The sequence below is a fragment of the Bombyx mandarina genome, chromosome 23 (assembly GCF_030267445.1).
Source record: "Bombyx mandarina strain Sakado chromosome 23, ASM3026744v2".
NCBI lineage: Eukaryota > Metazoa > Arthropoda > Insecta > Lepidoptera > Bombycidae > Bombyx > Bombyx mandarina.
The window spans coordinates 20,336,159-20,361,192 of record NC_143229.1 but is presented as its reverse complement, the minus strand read 5'-3'; the positions used below and the strand labels follow the sequence as shown (position 1 = coordinate 20,361,192).

At 44.7% G+C, this 25,034-nt stretch overlaps 2 protein-coding genes across 3 annotated transcripts in view; both read left to right on the top strand.

Annotated features, from left to right (window-relative positions):
* Sos (Son of sevenless) overlaps positions 1-16,646 on the top strand; it is a 30,839-nt gene extending 14,193 nt beyond the window's left edge. For both annotated transcript variants that reach the window (XM_089737480.1, XM_089737479.1), the window contains 18 exons: positions 1,026-1,196; positions 1,660-1,755; positions 2,513-2,695; positions 2,785-2,947; positions 3,054-3,175; positions 3,481-3,600; positions 3,740-3,827; positions 4,802-4,885; positions 5,285-5,390; positions 5,467-5,517; positions 5,679-5,793; positions 5,870-5,954; positions 7,318-7,390; positions 12,304-12,375; positions 12,715-12,785; positions 13,119-13,192; positions 13,378-13,490; positions 13,569-16,646. In XM_089737480.1, the coding sequence (XP_089593606.1) occupies positions 1,026-1,196; positions 1,660-1,755; positions 2,513-2,695; positions 2,785-2,947; positions 3,054-3,175; positions 3,481-3,600; positions 3,740-3,827; positions 4,802-4,885; positions 5,285-5,390; positions 5,467-5,517; positions 5,679-5,793; positions 5,870-5,954; positions 7,318-7,390; positions 12,304-12,375; positions 12,715-12,785; positions 13,119-13,192; positions 13,378-13,490; positions 13,569-13,626 (1,845 nt within the window). In that variant the 3' untranslated portion in view covers positions 13,627-16,646. The remainder of the gene's footprint in view (positions 1-1,025; positions 1,197-1,659; positions 1,756-2,512; positions 2,696-2,784; positions 2,948-3,053; positions 3,176-3,480; positions 3,601-3,739; positions 3,828-4,801; positions 4,886-5,284; positions 5,391-5,466; positions 5,518-5,678; positions 5,794-5,869; positions 5,955-7,317; positions 7,391-12,303; positions 12,376-12,714; positions 12,786-13,118; positions 13,193-13,377; positions 13,491-13,568) is intronic.
* A 1,400-nt stretch (positions 16,647-18,046) lies between these two features.
* Positions 18,047-24,632, top strand: Nnp-1 (Ribosomal RNA processing protein 1 homolog Nnp-1). The gene is made up of 11 exons (XM_028178018.2): positions 18,047-18,329; positions 18,477-18,556; positions 19,247-19,396; positions 20,205-20,307; positions 20,627-20,718; positions 20,987-21,166; positions 21,485-21,579; positions 22,045-22,191; positions 22,667-22,827; positions 23,163-23,272; positions 23,559-24,632. The coding sequence occupies exons 1-11, from the start codon at positions 18,131-18,133 to the stop codon at positions 24,219-24,221; spliced, it is 1,980 nt and encodes a 659-aa protein (XP_028033819.2). The 5' UTR covers positions 18,047-18,130; the 3' UTR covers positions 24,222-24,632.
* The last annotated feature ends 402 nt before the right edge of the window (positions 24,633-25,034 follow it).

The following is a 25,034-nucleotide window of genomic DNA, read 5'->3' as shown; positions in this document are numbered from 1 at the left end:
GACGGTAGAGCCAGCCGGCGGAGGGCGAGGGCGCGGTGTCGCACGTGTTCGACCGGGCGCCCCCCGCCGTGCTGCGCGCGGGGCGGGCAGAGTGTAGAGCGTGCGTGTGTTGTGACGGTAGAGCCAGCCGGCGGAGGGCGAGGGCGCGGTGTCGCACGTGTTGGACCGGGCGCCCCCCGCCGTGCTGCGCGCGGGGCGGGCAGAGTGTAGAGCGTGCGTGTGTTGTGACGGTAGAGCCAGCCGGCGGAGGGCGAGGGCGCGGTGTCGCACGTGTTCGACCGGGCGCCCCCCGCCGTGCTGCGCGCGGGGCGGGCAGAGTGTAGAGCGTGCGTGTGTTGTGACGGTAGAGCCAGCCGGCGGAGGGCGAGGGCGCGGTGTCGCACGTGTTGGACCGGGCGCCCCCCGCCGTGCTGCGCGCGGGGCGGGCAGAGTGTAGAGCGTGCGTGTGTTGTGACGGTAGAGCCAGCCGGCGGAGGGCGAGGGCGCGGTGTCGCACGTGTTGGACCGGGCGCCCCCCGCCGTGCTGCGCGCGGGGCGGGCAGAGTGTAGAGCGTGCGTGTGTTGTGACGGTAGAGCCAGCCGGCGGAGGGCGAGGGCGCGGTGTCGCACGTGTTCGACCGGGCGCCCCCCGCCGTGCTGCGCGCGGGGCGGGCAGAGTGTAGAGCGTGCGTGTGTTGTGACGGTAGAGCCAGCCGGCGGAGGGCGAGGGCGCGGTGTCGCACGTGTTGGACCGGGCGCCCCCCGCCGTGCTGCGCGCGGGGCGGGCAGAGTGTAGAGCGCGCGTGTGTTGTGACGGTAGAGCCAGCCGGCGGAGGGCGAGGGCGCGGTGTCGCACGTGTTCGACCGGGCGCCCCCCGCCGTGCTGCGCGCGGGGCGGGCAGAGTGTAGAGCGTGCGTGTGTTGTGACGGTAGAGCCAGCCGGCGGAGGGCGAGGGCGCGGTGTCGCACGTGTTGGACCGGGCGCCCCCCGCCGTGCTGCGCGCGGGGCGGGCAGAGTGTAGAGCGTGCGTGTGTTGTGACGGTAGAGCCAGCCGGCGGAGGGCGAGGGCGCGGTGTCGCACGTGTTCGACCGGGCGCCCCCCGCCGTGCTGCGGCACGTGTCGGACCCCGAGCGCTGCGACTGGCACCCGCTGGCGCTGCACCCGCTCGAGCTCGCCAGGCAGATCACGTTGCTGCACTTCCATCTCTACAGGCAGGTCTGTATGCTTCTCTCATATTCACACAACCAAGCTTATTCAAATTTCATAACCGGTCAGTCTGAATCAGCGACCAGGGTTCTGTGTCCGGCGGTGGGCGAGTGGGAACTGTCTAGAATGCTGTAGACGTCCACGGAGCGATCGCGTCAGTCTCACTTGTAGCTCTACTAAACATATCCGGAGCTAAAGAAACGAACAAAATCGTTGTCTGATAAGTGTCCCACAAGAAAGTACGTATTTGGTCAACATCTAGCGTCCCCGGGGGACCGCGGACAGGGTGTCCATGATGTCAGGGGGGGAGGTTGGTTCAGTGCTGGGAGTGCCTAAAGCCCCGAAAGGGGACCGGGAGGGTCCGATAGGGTTCGTAGGAGGTGCGCGGCTGGACACCGCCTGCCCTCTTGGAGTAATACATAAATATGTCTCTTGTCTCTTGCGCGATATAAAAACATCTATATTTTTCAAGGTAAAACCTTCAGAGCTGGTCAGCGCCGTGTGGACGAAAAAAGACAAGGAGAAGACTAGCCCTAACCTGTTGAAGATTATAAAGCATACGACCAACGTGAGTGGGACGCACATCTTCCTCCTCTCTCTTCTCTCCTCTCTTCTATCTCCTTAAAAGGCTTAAGTAATGATTTCTCGCTGAGTATTGTGTTCCGGTGGTGGGTGGTGAAGAGAGAAGTCTCATGGTGGTCCAAACCATCCCTCCCAGAATATAAGCACAGAGCTCGAGGACTTGTTAACGTTCGCACTAGATGCTTGTCAATCCGTCGCGTCGCCTTACTGTCAGCTGGATATTGTCGATGTGTAGCGATTTAGTCTATGTCAAATGCCAAATTAGATATTAATAACAAGAAACGAGACAATATCTATATTAAAGTCATGCATATTAATTATCGGTAATTTAATTAGACGAGCTGATAAAAATAGCTGGTACCCGCTGGCCGTAAATAGCCCAAGATAAAGATACATGGTATTCTTTAGAGGAGGCCTTCACCTTCATTTGAGGAGGGTTCATGTAAACAAACTTTTATATTTACACACTATAAACTTTTTTTAAAAGCACTATCTACATTTATAATTTTCTAAACGAGGGGAGGGAGGGAAGAGGGATGAGAGGAGGAAGGAGAAAGGGGTAAACAAGTGTAAACAGCATCACTATTATTTTTTCTTCTTTCATTTTTTGTTTCTTTTTTCTTTTCTTCTTTATAATTTCTTCTTCATACTTGAAACGTGTATGTAACCTATTATTTGCATGAAATAAAAGGCTTATTATTATTTATTATAATTGAATTGATTGTGACATCTTGGCGATGCAGTTCACGCGCTGGATGGAGAAGTGGATAGTGGAGAGCGAGAACCTGGAGGAGCGCGTGGCGGTGGTGTGCCGCGTGCTGGAGCTGGGCGTGGCGCTGCTGCACCTCAACAACTTCAACGGCGTGCTGGCCGTCGTGGCCGCCGCCGGCAGCGCCTCCGTGCACAGACTCCGGGCCACCTTCCAGGTCCTCACCGTGCACATAACATGCAACTACCGAAACCATACTAATTATTTGGAATGAGACAGATTGTGACGTTAATAATAACTCCGCAGTTGATTCCTCTCCGCCTACAAAAATACCTCGAGGAGCTCCGGGAGCTGAACACAGATCACTTCCGGAGATACCAGGAGAGGCTGAGGAGTATCAACCCTCCGTGCGTCCCCTTCTTCGGCATGTACCTCACCAACATCCTGCACATCGAGGAGGGGAACCTGGGTGAGTTGACACCAGGTCCGGCCGCCTCCTCGCGAGTAGACGCGTGTCTGGCATCGCGCGGGGTGAGGAGGGAGCAAAACGTTAATAACAAATGTGATTGTTTCAGACTACCTTCCGAATTCCGAATTAATAAATTTCTCGAAGCGAAGAAAAGTGGCGGAGATCACGGGCGAGATCCAGCAGTACCAGAACCAGCCCTACTGCCTCACCGTGGAGCCCAGGACCAGGGTGGGTGCCGGCCCGGATCGCTAGTATAATTTGTTGAATTAAAATTTAATGTGTATAATTGAGGAGCATAAAATATTTAAAAAAACAATTTTAAAGGAATAATGAATAAAATATTCGAAATAACTTAAAGACTTCTTTGAAGACAAATAAATGATCGATATTTTTTTTTAGAATGTAACTTTAAAATCAATAGTAATAAAAAAATCATGGCCAGATTTACTAGCTACTATACACAAGTATCTTACATAACTTAGGAAGTAAGTAATAAGTAAATAACTAATTCTAGTGTGTTTTCCTTTTCACAGGCATTCCTGGAGTCGCTGGATCCCTTTCCTGGGAAAGACGACATCGAGATCACTAATTATTTGTACAACAAAAGTCTGGAAATAGAGCCCCGGCCGCCGGTCAAACAGATGCCGAAGTATGTAAGTGCCGCCCCCCTCGCCCCGCGCAGCACCCCCGCACGCCGTGACGTCACTACTACCTGATCAATGCTCTCAGTTCAGTAATTAGTATTGAGTTTGGTTAGCGCGAGGCGAGGCGTTTAACTCGGTCTGATTGCAGCCCAGGAAGTACCCGGACCTGTCGCTGAAGCAGGTGAAGGCCAGCCGGAGGAACCAGCACGACCACTCCACCTGCGACGACAACCTCAGTGAGTCCGCGTACAAGTGACCTAACCCACAATTCTTCATATTGATGAAACCTATTCTATCCCTGGTTCCGCCCGTAGACAACAGATGGCGCTGTTAACATTATTTGGCGCGTGTCGCTTTTACCTGCGAAGCAGTGTAAAAGTAAATTCGAACCGCGTTATCTTCATACTAACTGTGGTAAGCTTAGACCACTTTTGCGCTGACGACCTCAACGGTACTGCTGCCACCCGAGTGGTCATATCGTCGTCAGACTTGTAAACCTCAACTAACAGTCCAACGGGTACCCCACCCTTCAAACCAGATTGCATTATTGCTTCGTGGTAGGAATAGGGTGAAACCACCGGTGGGGGCCCACAAGATCCTCCATCACCAGTAAAAACAATTGGACATAATATTTTTTTTTATGGATTTTATTACCTGGTAACTAAGACCTTTAAGTCATGTCTTATTTTAATTTATATTCTTATTTTTATGAAAAATGATAATACAGAGTGAAATGAAATGAAATTAAGATGATTAATTTGAGACATTAATGTCCGGGATGGAATTAAATGAAATGAGATGATATGGGATGAAATATAATCTCAGTAACATGGTGGTCATTTACTGAATTTTTTTTTGTGGACTTTTTGGGGGATCCCGAGAAGCTACGTCCAGCGGCTTTGTTTCATGTTTCAACATTTGTGCACTTTCACAGATATTAAACAGTTAATAAACCACCGTTATTACACATTTAAACCTTAAGATATCCCTAATAGACAAAATAAAACAAATCACACAACTTCACTCCTCGCGTTCCCGCCAAAAAGTCGATTGGACATGACTGTCAGTGTCACTTTGACATGTCAGCCGGCACACCCCCGAGTCCAACAATTTATCACTTACAGAACAATTGTGTTACTTATGTCCGTGGCTTGCGTGAGCGATCGTGAGTACTAGCAATAAAACTGACCGTGACCATCCCCCCCCACAGGCGTGTCGCAGCTGTCCCCCACGGGCAGCTCGTGGGACGGCGCGTCGGTGGCGTCGCTGCCCATGCACCACGACGACCACAGAGGTTAGTGCTCGCACACGTTTTACGTCTTACACTAGCCTTGTCCTATGAGCACTCATGATTACTTGTAAGTGTGCCACGCACATTTCATTAAGGACAATAGACTATAATGTTAACACTCGTTCATATCAAAATAATATTAAGTGTTGAGCCTTCATGAGCACTGACTTAGGTTGGAGCTCACAGATAGTTTTTAAAGCGTCGCCCCCGCAGCCCCCTAGTGGCGCGCTCGACTGAATAGATAGATGTGACCGGGAGAGGGTCGCACACTTCTTTGTTTTAGTGAAAATGAAAATGAAAATGAAAAAATATTTGAAAATGGAATGGAGTGAACTATTCATTATAATTGTTTCTGCGTTTTGTTGAGTCTAACCTTGCGTTGCGCCCCGCGTCGTGTCGCAGGCGGCAGGGCGGAGGCCGGCAGCCCCAAGGCCGACGCGCGCTCGCTCAGCCAGCTCAGCCTCTTCGACAAGAAGCTCAATCTGTTCGACAAGGGCAGGAGCCACAGGTGAGCATCCCCCCCCCCCTGCCCCGCGGCTCACGGGTGATTACTCATGACTAATGAAACTGAATTGTTCGCACAGGAACAGCGAGCCGCCCTCCCCCAGGGACAAGCACTCCCCCAGGCACGACCGGTGAGTGGACCACGCACTGTGCGTTTCACTAGAGTAATTTTAGCTGTGAGCATTCATAAATGTTCATGACCATCAATTAATTTTGAATTAAAATGAAGACATTGACTCGCATACAATGACAACACGCACACACTAGCAACGGTCCCCCCCGTTGTCCGCAGGCCGGCGCCCGTCGAGAGAAAACCACAGAACTTATCGCCCCGGAACCCCATCGTCGACGCCGACTCCTTCTACACGAGCCGACACAGCCTCGAGCTCGGCGCCAGGAAGCACGAGGTGAGCGTCCCCCGCCCCCAACCCCCCGCCCCCGCCCCGCCCCCGCCCCGCGCTAACCGCACCGAGTGTCCCGCAGAGTAAAGAGGAGAGCGTGCCCCCCCTGCTGCCGCGACACAGCGAGCCACCCCCAGCCCCGCCGCGCCGGATAGACACCCACCATGGTAAGTTGCGCTGTTTTTATCCGATAGTCGGTCGTGAGCGTTCATGAGTTTTCGTGGTGTTGTGTATAATGCGTTTCAAATAAGAATACAGATGGACCTGCGCCATATTGTGACTTCATAGCCGTCAAATCGAAAAGAATAGGTAAAGTCAGTAAAAAAGTTAGAAAATTTTAAATATTAATTTATAATCCAAATCTTAGAGTTCACCGATTCCACCCATCCCATTGCTTGAGTAATCATCATCATCGTCGCCCATCCATAGATTATAGGGCCCGATAGTGTTACAGACTTGGTTTTTAAATAGGTGGGATTTTTTTGAAGTTATACTTCCTTAGGCGCGTTATGAAAAATTTATGAGAGTGAAATTTTACGATGCGCGCGCACCGTGACACAAAATTAACAGAATGAAGTTGCCCACTAAATCGCTCATTACAATACGACCGGCGTAACTTGGCGAGTCTGAATATAGCCGCAGGTGAACTTACGCGCATGTACACTCGTAAAAAATGCTACCAACAAAACAGAAATGGAACCTCTGTTAGTGGCGCATGTTGGCGCGCACGCCGCCTCTGGTCACTGGGTATTTATGTTTATAATATTTATCCACATGCTTTGAGTTTCTACATTTAAAACACGTGTTTTCATTTTGTTTTCATTATACAAGTGCGAATTTTATATGTGCGTCTGAATTATAATCAGAAGTGATTTAAATTGAATATTTAAATCAATACTAATTAATATTAGAAAATATTTGTAATTTTGTGTGTAATTAATATTAGAAAACTGTGCTCATCAACCTTCCTAAGTGCTTCAATACAATTGATTAGGTATTATTTAGTAATATAAATGACAAAGTTATTATTTAATATAATTCATACTAAATATTATTAAATTATTAACGTTAAATATTTATTATTAATTATTTAATATTAAAAAAAAAGAAATAAATTTAATAAAAATAAAGTATAACTTCTTACGCGCGTACATAAGTACACGCACCCTTTTTTTATATAATCTAAATGCATACTTAATTAACCTCGACCAGCACTCAACATATCAAGAAAATTATAGAGGTGTGTATGTTTCATTAAAACAAACATATTAATAGCTTTCATAATTAGACAAAATATTCACTAAAAATAGTTTTTTTGTTTGTTGCTGTCCTTACTTTTTTATCGAACTTCAACAGATCAAGATCACTGACGTGCAAATTCTTATTCGAAACGCTCTATATACGTTATTAGCGAAGTTCTAAAAATTTATATATATGAAAAATCTGAGCTATTAATTATACAATTTGATTATGAGCCATGCCCGCCCCCGCCCCCGCCCCGTGTTGACACTAACCCAACTGTCGGTGCAGCGGCGCCGGGCGAGCAGCCGCCGGAGCCCCCGGACCGGCCGCAGCCCAGCCCCCAGCACTGCGAGCTCCTCAGGTGAGTGCGCGCGACTCCTCCACAGGACCCCTGTTCGACTTGAGGCAAAGGGCGAGTTTTCATTTCATCTCATCTCGTTCCACTCAATTTCATCCCAATCGATTAAAGACTCCAATAAATGAACTGCATCTCATTTATGTATTTTATAGTAAATGATTTTTATAAACTCTACACTGGCAACAATGGCGTTGAAAGCCAATACTTAAATAAAGACGAAAACGTGGTTCCCAAGCGTTAGATTAATGACCCACCATCTTTTTCAATAGAACCAGGTCTTATTGCGTTAAGTCGATCTAGCCTCGAGGACAATGCAGCGTCCATACGGCAGGCTTACTGGTAGTAGGACCTGTTGTGAGTCCGCGCGGGTAGGTACCTCCGCCGGCCCATTTTTACCGTGAAGCAGTAATGCGTTTCGGTTTGAATATCTCAAGGTGGGTGGCGCATTTACGTCGTAGATGTCAATGGGCTCCAGTAACCACATAAAACCAGGTGGGCTGTGAGCTCGTCCACCCATCTCCTCCCTTCGTGCGTCGTATTCCTCAGTTCTGAGGGTCGTGACCTTTACTGAGCACTTTTGTTAGGGCTGTGAGGTTTCGTGATGTTGAGGGTTTACTGTGCGCTCTCCTCCGGAAACCTCATCAGAGTGGTCAATAAAATACTGAGTATAATTGTATGTTTATTCGCGTCAGCGACCGCGGTGGATCGCTGCACGTTAACCACTGACTGACTAAAGTATGCTGCTCATTATTATATGCACAATAACTGCATAGTAAGCTAAGCGGGGCGGGGTATCATTCCCCTACAGGACTATGTTCCTCCATTCACTTCTGTCCTCCGCGCAGTGGATAGCGACATTGATGCTGGATTCCAAAGTCGTCTTAATCTGATCGGACCAGCGCATGGGACTACGCCCCCTAGGCCTCTTTCCTTCCACTTTGCCGGTGATGAGAAGTCTTTCGACATTGTCACCCATCTAAGCAATAAAAAAAAAGGTCATTTCGTAGAATACATATATTGTTATCCTTAGGGGAATAAATTTATAAGATTTGTGAGAAAAAAAGGCCTAATAACAAAAATAAATACATGTAGAGACGTCAGCTGAACGTAGACTCATTCCTCGTTTCGCTGTGTCCGCAGCCGCCCGGTTCAGTTGACACCCCCGCCTGTGGCGCTAAGCTATCCGAGCCTCACTAACCGTCTCCATGGACCTCACCAAACTAGTCCAAAAGACAAACTGGACGCGTTTTTTTTATTTTATTTTTTCCTATGCTGGTAGCCTTGAGGTGAGCTCACGGGCCTCAAACCTAACGACGTTGCTAAAACTGGCCCTAGCAAGTGCTTCACAGAATCTACCACCGGATCGGAAACACGACCCGGTAAGAAGATCCGGCGAGAAACTCAGTGGGCTGTGTCTGTGGGTTAATTTACTGAGGTTGTCCTCAGTGAATTAACCCACAGCCCACTGATTTAGCCTACGAGCCCTAGCGACGGGCTCGACGAGAAAGATGATCAGTCCTTGAGGTACTTAAGAGCACCGTTAGTGGATCGGGATGATCTGAAATGACGTGGTGGACGTGTGTTCGTTCATCACGACCACGGCACGCTCCCGTGTACCAGCTCTCAACGTCGTCAGAGCTCTCCCAGCCCTGGTGGCTTTTCAAAGCCCTCCGATAATCTCGTGGCGCAGTTACAACGTAACCCGACACTCGGCTGGTCTGTGAAAACGTCGAATCTATTTTCGTAATTGTCACGATAAGTAGCGATAATGACATGGGTTAGTTTGTTTATGTCACTGCGCCGACAGACCAGACTCTGATTGACGAGATATCGTGACCGTATAGTGCCGATGTCAGCAATTACTTACCTAGTTCCTTCCAATAGGCCTTCGTAGGCGACGAGAATTCCTTAAAAAGCCTCTGTCATATTATTGTCATATCCTAGTGACGTGCTCGAGGCCTCTTCACTGAAGTGCCCCGTGTATATGTATCAAGGATCCTGCACCGTTTACTGGTGGTAGGTTGTATTGAATCCACGCGGATGTGCACAACCGTCCTGCCTATTTGCACAGTGAAGCAGCCTCGTGTTAGCGGCGTGGCATTGTTCACGCCAAATAATAAGCGAGCAAATCGGCGTGCGTTTATTAGTATACAATTCGATAAGGTTTTTATCAAAGTAACACAATACAGTTGCGAACGAATGGGATGTGTCGGCAGAGTTACTCTCGACCTTTCGCAGACCCACAGCGACGCGGAGAGGTAACGTGCCTACTCATTATTTTATTGCGAACGCTTTACTGATCGGTTGGTACGGAAGGAGCTTGCGGCCCACAGACATCACTACGTGTTCGCCGCCCGCGCCTTGAGTTGTAAGGTCGAAGGTAGGCGACGGAAACAGGCAGGACGGTTGCATCTGCTCGAGTGAGGTCACAGCATCACACCACCAGTGTAGAGTACCGATTATGTTCTAATTTTCAATGATTGTTCTTAATTTGCATCGAAGATGTTGAGTGTACCAGTGGCTCCAGCACTCGCCGCCATCTCTCACCATATTCACTCTTGCACCAAAGATCTCGTAACGATTAAACGACTAGATGTGTCTCACGGTTTCACCCGCGCTTCATTTGTAATTCAAAATGAAACTTGTTGCTTTTCTCTGGGGTAATATATAGTATATTGAGTTGCTTCTCACTCTCCCGTCCATAAACGACCAGTTGATTTGTTCACGTTTGTACGAGAAATTGCCTATACCCGTATATACCCAGCGTTGCCCGGACCGTGTCGCGGTTTAACTGTAAGCTGTATTTGTCCGAAACTTCACCCGAATCAGTAGAGCCATGTTTGTGTCAGATTGTATTTATTTCATTGATGTAAATGCCACACAATTCCTTACGTCGTCTATGTAACCGATATGATTTAATTATGCTGGTTTTGTGTAATGCAAATAATCAATCTAGTGTCTCTGAGATAAGCTTCCGAAAGCTCCGTGCCATGTACAAAGCTAGAGAAGCCCCCGGTCTCGCTTCGAAATATGTGCTTGTGTTAAATTTATTCACGCGTCACCAGCTGGCTTCGCGGCTCGGTCGATGACGTCACAGTTCGTTGAACAAACGTTGAACCATAGATTTACCCACGACTAGACATGCCACGGAATATAATTAATGTAGCGAGGAGTTTAGTATATTAATAATAATATGTATATCTTATTTATAAAATTCCCGTGTCACAATGTTAGTTACCATACTCCTCTGAAACGGTTTGACCGATTTTTATGAAATTTTATATTCATGGTCTGAGAATTGGCTACTATTTATTTTTCATACACTTAAGTGATAAGGGTTGTCCACTCCTAACATTTATTTTTTATTTCTTGGATATACCTAGTCAGGCCATAAATTCTGTCACATGTTTAATGTAAAATAATTGAAACAAGTTTATTCATTATGTAACCATTCATATACCAAAATGAACTTAACAAAACATAGATTCTTATGACACTAAAGTTTATTCAAAATTACCTCCGTGATTTTGAATACAGGCCTTCAATCTGCGCGGCCAGTCGTCTATCGCAGCACGAACGAGGTCCATGTCAATATCGGCGGCTGCCTTAATCAAGGATGTCTTGAGTGACTCCAAATTGGGATGAGGCTTTGAGCACGCCTTTTCCTCCAAGTGTTGCCATATCTTGTAATCTAACGGATTCAAATTTGGACTGGAGCAGGGCCAGTCTTCGTGCCGGATGAAGTCGATTTCACGCGCCGCCAGCCAGTCTTGTGTGCTCTTCGCTCTATGAGCTGGCGCCGAATCTTGTTGGAATACCCAGTGCCTGTTATTGAACATGGTATGAGAAACAGGTTCCACAAGGTTCGTCAGGACTGTATTTTGATACACAACTGCATTCGTTTTTACACCTTTCTCACAAAAATGTACCTCTGTTAAGCCCCAATAAGAAACTCCCAACCATACCATGAGCGAGGATGGAAAATAACCTCGTTGGACACGCGGAATACGGTTGCTCGCTTCTTCACTACTGTGTGCGTACACCTTATCATTTTGTTTGTTGTAGCTCTCTTCTACGGTAAAAATTTTTTCATCCGAAAAAAGAATTTCCCGATATTTTTTTCCCGCGTACCGCTTCAACAAAGCGCGGTATCTCTTCAGTCTCAGGTCCATTAGACGAGCATTCAAACGATGTCCTGTTTTTCTTCGATATGCCCGAAGCCCTAAGTCTTCATTTAACACCATTTTCACCGTGGTTCTGCTTAACCCCATCTGAAGGGCCAACAGTTTCTGCTTACGTATGGGATTTCTTTGAATTCGCGCCTTCACAGCTTTTATCACTGCTGGAGTCCTAACAGACCGAGGGCGACCACTTCTTGACCTGTCATCTACACTAGAGTCTTCATTGTATCGTTTGATGGTACGATAAACGAATTTTTTGGTTATATTCAAAATTTTCAGTATGTTAAAAGTTTGAATTGGCGCGTAACCGTAACGATGCAACGCAATAACTGCAACACGGTCTTCTTTAAGCGTCCACTCCATATTTAAAAATGAGTAAAATTCTAAAAGTATACATTTTTATTTTCATGAACAATTCGAAATTCGAATTCAATAAACTTTTTTGTGGCCAGCATTCTAAAAGAACAGTTTTTACTGTGTGACAATACTTATGACCTGACTAGGTATATATTTTTTTGTTATAACGAGGCATTATGTGGTTCAATGAGGATTTGTTATTTTTATATTCCCTCATCGTTCACAGCGCTACATGCCTCTTTCACTCATTTACCACATCCTTACACATTTACAATAAGTTAGCTTTTTTTTTTACACTAGAAATTCTCTAAAAATCTAATATGTGGCAAAACAATGTTTGCCGGATCAGCTAGTTATTATACAAATGTTGAAATGCAGAATGCCAGCCTTGTCGCCGAAGAGATCTCCAGCGCCGCAGCCGCCGATGAGCCCGCCCGCGCCGCCCGACAGGTAACCAGCACCCTGAACACCTCTACTTCACGCGACCTGTGGGGGCGCGTACGGCAGTCGAACCCCCGTGTCCCCCGTGTGTGGGGGACGGTCCGTGGAAATATCTTTGTACTAACTTTACAGGAATTGGAATTACTTTTACGGTTTAATTTCGCGTGTTTGTCATTACAGTACTACCAGCGTCTGAGCACATTCCAGGCCCCTGGTCGCGGACTGCTCGGGTGTTTTGCTTCGACACTTGAACATTGTGCTAACTGCCGTCTGTACCGCACAGAACGGACGCAACACAAACTAAACCGTATCTATAGTGTGACTGCAGCTGACCGTTGTGTGTTGCAGGGGCGTGTTCAGCTTCCCCTGCGGACCCCCCACCCCGTCGCCCCCCGCGCCCCCACTCACCCCGCACCCCGGTGAGTATCAGTTCGTTACTGTCGTTGACAACTGTCAGAGTGGTCTGTGGACAGCGTCCCGCAGTGAGACTCGGTGGTGATCCCCAACCGGCGCCGCGACGGTACACGCATGTGTGACCTGCCAACCAGTCAACACACACACACACATGCGTATAAAGCCCATTAATAACGACCGGGTACCGATAACCATTATTCGAAATATGGTATACTGGCACAGAACGTTCTAGAGCCTCGGTCTGGAAGTAATTATTGATCAAACGAATTTGTACGGGAGCTGTCCATGGACACGTGCTAGGTAGGTCCGTGTGTACTGATGCGGAGTCGTGTTCGCAGCGGCCGTGACGCCGCCCCCCCTGCCCCCGCGCCGCCGCCGCGACTCCACCGCGCCGCACACGCCGCTGCCGCACGTGAGTACCTGCACCGCACCTGCACCGCGTGCCGACTCCAATGTATACAGAATTCAATCAAGTCAAATACTAGAGATGTGGAGGTTCCAAAAGAAAACTAAAAAAATATCCCCGAGTTGAATCGCTGGCGACTCCACAACCTGCAGTATTGTCCGACCGTAAGAGTGACGTGTTCGTGTGCACAGACGTGGAGCAGCACGGAGCCGCCCCCCCTGCCCCCGCGCCCGGCCCCCTGCCCCGCGCCCGCCCTGCTGCGCCCCGCGCTGTCCACCATCCTGCAGCGGAGACACAACAACACGTGCGTACACGCGGCACACTTCCACCGCTCGACAATAAACTCCATCAATGACTGACAGACTATCGTGTATGCTTGCAGAGCGCTGGCCCCCCGCCTGCCACCCAAGCCCCCCCCGGCGGCGCTGTCCCGCACCTAGCCCCCGCGGCCCCCGCCACCGTCTGCCGCCCTCGGCAATAAAACGTGATAAACAAATTACATAAATAATGAAACATAGTACAATACGATGTATTAATTAATGTAAATATATATACATATAATATTATATGGAATAAATTGATTATATTGAGTAGAGGACATCCGAACGACATTTGTACAGACCACATTCCGTCTCGGTCCCCCCTGCCCCCGGCCTCCGGCCCCCGGCGGCGCGCCCGAAGCAGCCAAGCGCCGGGGTGAGATGTCGAAACGTATTGCTTAGGGAATGCCGCGCTCTCTGTCCGTGTCGCCTCTCACCCCGGTCCCCCGGATGGTCAGGGCGGGGGTCGCACGCCTGGCTCACGCGGGTGACCCCGGGGACGGGACCAGAGCCGGACCCCGGCCCGCGCACACGCAGCACGCCGCCGTGTGGCGACATGTCGCTAGTGCATTGTACATGAAAAGGTGCTAAATATATATATAAATAAATAAATGTGTAAGGGAGATGTTGTTCGTGGGTCTGCGCGGCGCTCGTCGACGGAACTTGTGAACGATATGCTTGTAGTTTGTAAATGACTCTGAATGTGAAAGTTTTGTTTACAGCATTGTGACGTCATAATGTTAATAAAGTTGTTGACTGTTTGTTTATTAAAGAGAGAAAAATGAAATTATTTAAAATGAATATTTTAAGTTTTGTATAGAAATAAAAAAGCGGCCTTATCGCTTAAAGCGATCTCTACCAGACAATCTCGTGAAGCACATTGTATTCATACGATAATTGTATATTATATACACGAACGCTTATAATCAAATAACATCACTTCGAGTATTCTTAAGCAATTAGTTCGAGATTCGCTTACCGTCAGAAGGGAATGTGAACTAAACGACAATGTGTAAACATTCCACAGGTATATATATATATATTTAAAAAAAGTAGTCGTTTGTACAAAAATAGATACTTATGTAAGTGTTTCAAAAATGCGCTTGGTCGGAGCGACGCGCCGGACACACGCGGATACAATAGTTTAGCAGAACTGACTTCCGGCGCCTGGACGGGGTGAGCCTTTCGTCTGATACCAACCTGAAGTTGAATGAGCATACCAACGTATGGCGCTAACTTTATGAGGAGAATTAAAATTTTGAGATTTGTTGTTAAATGTTATGAAAATTTGTATTAAATAAATGTTACGAATTAGTCCGTTCTGCTAAATTACGTTCGATTCGCGTCATTGTCTCGCATTCATCATTAAGATGTCGCCGTCTCTCTTCTACACGCATCATCTGTCTTTAGAGCGAGACCAAACATGATCTCGGAGCTGGGTACAAAACTGGAATTAAATGACTAATAATAATAATGTTAAAATAATATTCATCCGCTGAATTTTGTTCCTTATTTTGTTATTAAAGTGAGCAATGATAAACATCAAAAATCAGAATAAGTTTGTTATTAAAAATAAAAAACAAATAGAAAAGGAAGAAGCTATGTCATGGTCATAAATCTTAACAGGCTGTTTCATGCAGGCAACTGTTGCTTTTGTGATTTCAAAAAAAAAATGGCATACATTTTTGGCGGGAGGTGAATTATGTACAAATAAAAGTTAAAAATGAATTCCCTTTCTATCTTTAACCATAATGTACCCGTGCTATTGTAGTTGTCACGCTTCACTGACATGTCAGTCGTTGATTTAGAACTATGCTAGACAAATAGATTCATTGTCTCCTCCGTAGGTCAGGCGACAGGGGCGTGCCCAGGTGTTATTCTTTCCCGTAGACATTGATCACATTTGTTTTATTAGTTTACAATTTCGGACATTTCGAATCTATTTTTGTGATCATTCTTACTGTCCGGTCGTAGGATGCTTCGGCCAGTCGTCATCAGACGGTCGAGATGGATGTGGGGTCGTTTGACTTACCCACTAACATTCATCGTTTGTGCAGCTCAGCGCTAAATTTGGTTTTGGATTGTTCTTATCTTCACGGCAGCAGGGCATTGTGCTTAAATTAAATATTAATGAAATAAACGCGATCTCTACAATTTTGGAAATACTTATATTGATATGCGTGTCTTCGATAAACTAAGTGCAGGCCATGTGAACTGATGGTTGAATTTAAATGGTCTATTCATCAAATAGCATGAATACAAGGTCTAAATATTACAGGCGAACGAATTTGAGAAGAATACCAACAGTAGGATTTAATAAATAAAAATACCGGCATCTTTCTCGTTTGAAATTACCGTGGGCACGCTCTTGTCTAAGAGGGTTATACATTTCTGCTGTATTGTCAACTATAATGTTTCGGCTCGATACGACTGTAGGCGAGCAACTGGCGCACAGGTCTTCCACATTTTTAAAGTAGCATCGACACACAAGTGGACAAGTTAAAACTGATTTAAGATTAACGCCCTAATATAGTCGCTACATAAACATAATTTCGTTACATTATGGTTTGAATGTCAACAAAAACAGATATTGATGTCTAGCTCAGCTGTTGCGGGTGCCAGACATGGCGCGCACGAATCTACCAATAGCAAATGGTAGCGAGCCGCTCGCTCACACGGGGCGTCACGATTGGCTAAAAAATTTTTCGCGCTTTCATCAAAGGCTACTTCTGCGCGGGAACTTCGTTGTAACTTATATACGCGGCAGATCAGAAATTCAAGACCCGCAATGTTGTGGCATCGAGCGCCAACACCTAATGCGATCAAATTACGGGCAAGGCTTTCGAATGATCCGTAGGCCGTCAAAGATTTCTTTCGAAAGTAATATTTGCATAAAAGTTTATATATGCGTAATGTCATGGATATAATTGAAAAACCTTTCAAAGTCGAAGGTCGACGAAGCCTTCATAATAATTTGATTGCACAGCTGGTTTGAACGCAATCGTACACATTTTAAAATAATATGAAGACTTGTGATGAAATGAAGTCGCATATTTTCATATAATTGTTGTAATACAAACGAGTCGAGAGATAATATTGTTCGGGATGCGAACACAATCAATAAATACTGTTATATAAAAGAGTTTTATTTCTTATTGTTGCATTTAGCTGCGTGGACGAGCTCACGGCCCAGTTGGTATTCGTTAGTTCCCGGAGCCCACAGACATCAACAACGTAAATGTCCCCACCCACTTGAAGCAAGACTTCTAATCTCAGCTTTACAGTACAATGGCTGCCCCACCTTTCAAATTGAAACGCACCTGGGTGTGCGTTGGAGCGGCGCCGGTACTGACGGAATGCTCGAAGCGTGGTCGTTAGCAGCCTAGGAGGCTACTTCGGAATCGTGGCTGAGTAAGATACGGCGAGAAACTACAGGCTGGTGCAACGGGCCATGTCACTAACCTCTGACGAGTACAGAGACCAGTGTCATGGTTGCTGTTTGTGTTAGAGCAGCTGCCAATGGCACAGAATGGCGGAGACAGCAACTGACTACTGCGTGGCCGGATCAGGCGAACGGGGTTATTGTGTCACGTAGTTGTCTCGAAGTAGCGTTGGTAATTTACTTTAACTACAAATTAGTTGTAAGTACCTACTAAATGAGCCAAACTGATATTTTTTTTTCAGAAAAGATAACAGTGTGGTATAAAACGCAAACTGCTGGGTATAGTCTTCTTCCTAGTGTTTTCCTGGTCTAGTGCCAGGATGCGCTTTCCTACTTAAGCTCTTTCACTTTGCCCGGTCTTCGGCATCCTTCTGGGTGAGGTTATTCTTTATTCTCCTTCTTATCCACCTTTACCACATCTAACCAGCGTTTCTTGGGCCTACTGCGGGATCCTGGACCTGGTTCGTAGAGGTTGAGGTATCTATTTTAGAACGATTTGAATTAGCATAAGACTTGACGTAGAAACTCTATAGAGATTTTTTTTTATTGCTTTGATGGGTGGACGAGCTCACAGCCCACCTGGTGTTAAGTGGTTACTGGGGCCCATAGACATCCACAACGTAAATGCGCCACCCACCTTGAGATATAAGTTCTAAGGTCTCAAGTACAGTTACAACGGCTGCCCCACCCTTTAAAGTTTAAACCGAAACGCATTACTGCTTCACGGCAGAAATAGGCAGGGGCGGTGGTACCTACCCGCGCGAACTCACAAGTCCTACCACCAGTAGAATGTCAAGAGAATTATGAAAAATATGTGCATTACTCGGACATTTTGTCGGGAAGGTGGAACATAAACTGTTTTGTATCTGTGAAAGTCCACAAATCTGGGAAAATGAAATAAAGCCACTGGACGTAACATCTCGAGATTCTCCAAAAAGTCTCAGTAAATGACCACCATTTTACTGAGAATATAGTTCATCCCATGTCATCTCATCTCATCTCATTTCATTTCATGCCATGTTATATATTAATCAACTTCATTTTATTTCACTTCAAAAATTTTCAAATTAAAAAAAATAGGCTGTGTGGTGTGATACTATTGCCTTTCCAATTGGAAAAATAGAACTACTGCTACCAAAACCTACACATGGTGGGATGTATTTTTGTTGCAAATAAATCAAAATGAAATTAAACGAGAAAGATAAAAAAAGAAAACAAAAACTCAAAGATAAAATAGTTAAAACTAAAAAGGAACAAGTTGCGGTCGTTGCCCAGGAGATAAAGTTCGCGCGTTTGTTATCTGGAAACGAAAACAAAGTACGCGAACGTGTGATTAAAACACTGAAAAAGTGGCTCCAGAATTGTTTTCACAGGGGATACGGTTAGATTTCTGAAATTAACCTCATTCTACAACTTAAATTAATATTCTTGTTCAAAAAATGCGTTTATAAATTAAAAACATAACCTCAATATAATTGATTGGTTAGTTTTGGTGGCAAGTTTTCATAAAATTCATTAATTTTGGCAGAATTCAAAGAAGATGATTTCACGAGAGTGTGGAAGGGTATATTTTACGCGATGTGGATGTCGGATAAGCCACTTGTACAAGTAAGTACCGTACCTATCTATACAAAATGTATTTTTATCGTTAATCTTCATCATTACACGGAGTCATGGTTTAGGTGCCTACTCCAATCTGTTTGCAAAGAACCAAGGTATCCAAAGATGGCAGGAGAATGGCACGAACTTTACTAGTCATCCAAAATGTATCCAAATGCGTTCCCTGTTTTGCTAGTTTCTTTTTGGTTTTGATGACTAAAAACTGAAAGACAAAGTAAAAACAAGTGCAAAAAAAAGGTAAAAAGGGAATTATGAAATAATGGTGATGATTGATATTCATGTCTCTGACCCCTAGAGCTTGTAATCCAAGATGCCTGCACCTCTAACATTAGCAACATGCATAGGAAACCTGATAACCATAAACCAAAACATAAACCATACATCAACTTGCTGAGTTTCTTGCCTGATTTTCTCAGCAGGTCGCCATTCTGGTCTGGTACTAGATGAATTTTCAGAGCAACTACGCTTATCAGCTTTGGGAGGTGCTTGAGCAGCTGTTAGCAAATCCCACTCCTCCTGGCTAAGCAAGTGCCCTTGCCTACATATCCTGTTGAAACTGGAAAGGCCTTAGAGCCACTAATAATATCTCATAAAAAATAGGAATATTATTTTGAAGTGTGTTTCCTGGTTAATTCCAAATACTGCAACTGTAAATACTATATGCTGTTTATATTTTAGGAAGACCTAGCGGAGAATATAGCAGGCATCCTGGATCATTTTCCACCAGAACATCTTCATCATGCAATGCTTATGACAAAAGCTGGCTTCAAGGTGTTGGCCACGGAGTGGTTTGGAATCGATCAACATAGAATTGATAAATTTCTTATGGTATGGGCATAAAGGGCAGAGTTACTAGAGAGTTTAAAAAAATAGGGGAAACAAGAGAAATTTAGTGTATTTTGTTTCTATTTGTGTACTAACATACCAATTACTGAATGATATTTTGTTTGGAGAGGAGAGGAGAATGACATAGGCTACCTTTAAACCTGATCTCCTAATCTCATTTCCACAGGATACCGTGTTTCATTATCTTTAGATAAAAAAATGTGATTTTCTTTTTCATGTCGAAACAAAGCCATGATCTATACTAATATTATAAAGAGGAAAGATTTGTTTGTTTGTTTGTTTCGAATAGGCTCCGAAACTACTGGACCGATTTGAAAAATTATTTTTCCATTAGAAGCTGACATTGTCCCTGATGAACATAGGCTACTTTTAAAAAAAAAAAAAATATTTTATTTTTTTGGTTTCATGTGTGTTTTAATGTTTCCGAAGCGAAGCGAGGGCGAGTCGCTAGTGAGATAATAAAGGAGAAAAGCATAAAATTAGAAATTACTTGTTGTATCACAAAGTTGCAGGGTTGTGCTGGTCAAGATAACTGTTTGTGTAATGCAGCCTTCAGGAGCTAATCCAATCCCAATGATAAAAATGTTTTTTAATAATTAGGGAAACCTGGTAATGCTCTTTGAAAATTTTAACATGAGCATTCGGTGAAAACAAATTTCTATGGTAACATATCTTCACACACACACACACACCCGTCAAACGCACCATTCTCAAGGAAGGCACCATCATGGCAATTGTTGTCCATATATACATCTTATTATGTTGTCTTTATACACATTTTTTTACACAGCTTGCCCGTAGATATTTACGTGGGAGTATCTGGTGTCTGCAACGTTGTGAGTGGAGTGTGGACAGCTGTAAGAAGTATGCTGAGATGCTTACTGATGCTGACGGTAAGCATGCAGACATAAATATTATAAACAGTAAGATTGTGTCCTGACTCTTAATCTATTTCTGCCAAATATGGCAATATGTTTTGAAGCATTATTAGTTTTGGCATTGGTTATAATGGTTTTCGTTAATTCAGCAGTACAATTTTCAATATTTTAAGGTTTTCAATAGGTAGCCAGTCTCTACTGAGCTAAAAAACTATTAAAAATATTAAAGGATGAACAGGTAGTGAGCCGAGATAGTTATAAGGATGGTGTGGAAATAGTTGCTACAAAGAGTTTAGATAGTCATTTAAGTCTGTGAACTGTTTATTTATTTCAGGTTTGTTGTCAATGAAGACTCCGCATTATGCCAGGAATGCGATTTCTTTGATATTACATTTCATTGATTGCTTCCTAGAAGAATTGGCCAAGGTAAGCCGAGTGTCATACTCCAAGCATATTTTGAAACAGAACAACTACTTTATTGAGACAGTGTAGCTAGTTTGTTTCCCAATGGTGACCATCAAATGAAACAGTATCTAGTATCTGTGTCTACACTTTGTGTTCTCTATAGACAGTGTGTGGCTTGTTTATCTATTTATGCATAAATATAGTTCACGGGTGATTGGTTTTATCAAATTATATGGAGGTTTTGTGTCTACCTAGTTGTAAATGATTAGTTGAGAAATGTCCGTTTCAGGTATCGAAAGGGAAGGTACCAGAAGACAGTATGGTGGAACTGCTTCGTCCGTTCTGTGAGTACACGGCGCAAGGTGAAGTCCCCGCGCTGACCGAGGCTTCTCAGAGACTCCTGATGGCGCTGCTGCGGCAGAGCAAGGAAGGCATCATGTACGCTGAAGCAACTAGAGCATGGAAACAGGTATACTGCTCATTTGAGAATTTAGCAAAATCTTATATCTACAATACACATTTATTTAATTATGTTAATTCATTTTAATTTTACAAAGTACTTTACTTATGAGAAGTTACTCAAACGTATCAACAAAATGTTAAACAAGCCTCGAGACACAAGTCACACTTGAGACGAACTCTTAATTGCGCCGTATAGCATCTGCCTTGCACTTTAAAATTATACTAGTAAGCTTTTATAATTTTGTTGAATATTCCATCAAATTAATATGAAGTTTGTTATGAATAACTTCGTACAAATTTTCTGATAATGATAATTGCTCTATAGATGGGTTGCCCTAAAGGAGGTCCTGACGCCTTGGAATTGGTGGTTGAAGATGAGTCTATGAACAATGAAGACAGCGATGATGAAGATGAAGATACGTGAGTCACACTTTTCCAATAAATAAATGGACTTTTTTCTTTTTTTTATTACTTATATGGATGGACGAGCTCACAGCCCACCTGGTGTTAAGTGGTTACTGGAGCCCATAGACATTTACAACGTAAATGCGCCTCCCACCTTAAAACATAAGTTCTTAGGTCTTCTATCGGTACAGTTACAATGGCTGCCCTACCCTTCAGACCGAAACGCATTACTGCTTCACGGCAGAAATAGGCAGGGGCGGTGGTACCTATCCGTGCGGACTCACAAGAGGTCCTACCACCAGTAATTACGCAAATTATAATTTTGCGGGTTTGATTTTTATTACACGATGTTATTTCTTCACCGTGGAAGTCAATCATGAACATTTGTGGAGTACGTATTTCATTAGAAAAATTGGTGGTACCCGGCTGCGGGACTCGAGCACCGGTGCAGCATGTGTGTACAGTGCAGGGGTGTTGCAGGGGCGCGCTGGACCCGCGCGCGGGCGGCGTGTCGGTGTGGCTGCGCACGCTGGCGGTGCCGGGCGCGGCGCTGGCGAGGCTGCTGCGCGCGCTGCTGGCCCGCACGCGCGTGTCCGCGCAGGGCCGCGTGCGCGTGTGCATGCGCAAGTACACGACCCCTCTTTACCTCATCGCATATACGACAATTAAAAACGTTCGAATTTTTGGCGGGAACGCGAAGAGTGCAGTTGTGTAATTTGTTTTATTTTGTCTATTTAGTATTTCTTCAGGTTTAAATGTGTAATAACGGTAATTTATTAACTGTTGAATATCTGTGAAAGTGCACAAATGTGGGAAAATGAAACAAAGCCGCTGGACGTAGCTTCTCGGAACCCTCCAAAAAGTCCACTAAAAAAATCTCAATAACAGACCACCATTTTACTGAGATTATATTTCATCCTAGTTGATTAATGTCTCAAATTAATCATCTTCATTTCATTTCACTCCACAATATCATTTTTCATAAAAATAAGAATATAAATTAAAATTAGACATGATTTGAAGGACTTTGTTACCAGGTCATAAAATCTCTTAAACAAAAAATAACGTTAAGTATCTGTAACTGTTATGAATTAAAATAAAGGTTTGAAAAGTACGCGCGGGGCCAGTACCCGCTTAAGATGGCCGCTCGCGACACGGACGTCCCCAAGCTGTCTCCGCGCCTCCCCACCGCGCGCGCCGTCGCCAAGCTGCAGAAGGTCGAGAGGATGAGCGTCGCGGCCTCCGACGATCTGGCCCTCCGAGGTACCCTCCCCGAGGAGCCCTACACACCAGATTTTTTTTATTGCTTAGATGGGTGAACTAGCTCACGGCCCACCTGTTATTAAGTGGTTACCGGAGCTCATAGACATCTACAACGTAAATGCCACCACCCATCTTGAGACGTGAGTTGTAAGGTCTCACTTTTAACAGTATAATGGCTGCCCCACCCTTCAAACCGAAACCCATTACTGCTTCATGGCAGAAATAGGCAGGGTGGTGGTACCCACCCGCGCAGACTCACAAGACGTCCTACCACCAGATCAACAGTTTACGACAAACAATTATTTATATTCACATATATTTGTTTATTTATTCAGGTTTGAGTCGTAAACATCGGAAACGTCTCCTGGCGAAGTCGCGCGCCGGCATTAGTATCGTAGACGACGTGCAGAACCTCAAGGGAGACAATAACACTGACAAACATAATGTGAGTTTTTAAAACATGTCGTTTTTTAAGTTTTGTGAAATGAGCTCACAGTCCTCCTCGCGCAGGGTCCGCTGGGGACCAGCTACCGTCCGGCACCGTCTGCCTTGAGATACGGGATGCACGTCGAAGAACCGTGCTCACATCATCAGGTGGGCTGCGAGCTCGACGATACTGTCGATACTAAAAGGAGACATAGGTTTTAGATAACAACATTAAGTTCAGATGTTGTTCCACTAAATGACTTTGATCACAGATGCTTTACAGTTAATAAATAAATAATTTACAGAATAAAAAGAGGAAAGCAGATTCAACACAAAAAGCTGCCAAAAAGATGAAATTGAACGCAACCAAACCCGGACCGAGCCCGAGCGACGAGCAGCGGGCAGCCGAGCGCGGCGGAGGGGAGGCGGCCGCGCCCTCCCGCCCCTCCCCCCCCGATAGAAAACAAAATAATGACATTGAGAAAACAAAGAAACGTAAACTCAAACAAAAAGCTAAAACTAAAATATTGACTTCAGTTCAGAACAATATCAACGCGACACCACACAAACTAACGGACAAACAAAAGCCCCGTAAACTCATTAAAGTCGACAAGGTTAAAAATAACAATAATAAGAATAAAATAAAACAATTATTGACTGTTGACAATAAAACTGTCAAGACACAGACCCCGGTCAGCAAAAATCACAATGTAGAAGCGAAGCCCACAGTGCTAGTGAATAAAGTAAAGAAATTTAATAAAACGAATGATTCGATTCACAGCCCCAAGAAGGTCAAGTTCGTTTTGAAAAATAATTGTATGCAGAAGCCCGTGGACTACTATAAGAGTGTCCGACAGAGCCCCAGCATACCGTTCGACAGCTCCAAGACACCGGCCAGGACTAATCTCAAACCTTCCACACCGTCACCCATCAACCCATTCTTCAAGAAGAAACTCAGACTCAAATAACAGTTTCAGACTGATTAAGCAACGATACAAAAATGAATTGTTATTTTCTTTTAAGTGCTTCTTGGATTGTTGACATCACTTTTATGGATTTAACTCTAGAAGTGTATTAAAAAAATCATAAATAATTCAAATCAATTTAAAATGAGTAGTCCAATGTTTCTGTGCACGAGAATAGACATACAAGAGGCATACAAACACTGCTCCTTTGCGACACAGACACCACTAGCTGTACAGTTCAGTTCTGAGCAGGAAGCACCCGTTGAACCTCAAAACTGTATTCTAACTAATGTTGTCCCGGGCCTATTTGTATAGTAAATATTCTTGTAAGATTATTATATTATTGTGCCGTGGAAGAGTTCGTCGAGTAACGAAATGTTGATTAGCCAGAAATAAACATTGTTCTATAAAAGATCCGAGTTGTATTATTTCGTTTTTGGTATGTTTATTTTAAAATGCAATATTATAGGAGAAAATGAGCAACAATTACCTAATGGTGCTGACGTTAGAAATACCTAACTAATTAAATACACAAAATAATAACTTCAAAAGAATCTTTTTTAATATAATTTTCTTTAAATATAATTTTTCTGTGCGTGTGTGTCACTGAACTCCAAAACAGCTGGACTGATTTGAATGATTTTTTTTGTATGCGTTTGGGTGGCGCCCTGGATGGTTTAGATTTACAAATCAGCCCGGCAGATGGCACTGCAGTCGGTATCTATTTATCTATACTGCAACTAAAGGGCTGGATAGACTTAATTTTTATGTATGCATTCATTTCATTCATTTTGTGTGTGCAGGACGTACGTCAGG

Coding starts and splice junctions, on each gene's coding strand:
- Nnp-1 (XM_028178018.2), top strand. CDS start 18,131: ATGAAATTAAACGAGAAAGATAAAAAAAGAAAACAAAAACTCAAAGAT. Junction 18,330..18,476: donor TTGTTTTCACAGGGGATACG/GTTAGATTTCTG, acceptor TAATTTTGGCAG/AATTCAAAGAAGATGATTTC. Junction 21,580..22,044: donor GATGATGAAGATGAAGATAC/GTGAGTCACACT, acceptor GGGGTGTTGCAG/GGGCGCGCTGGACCCGCGCG.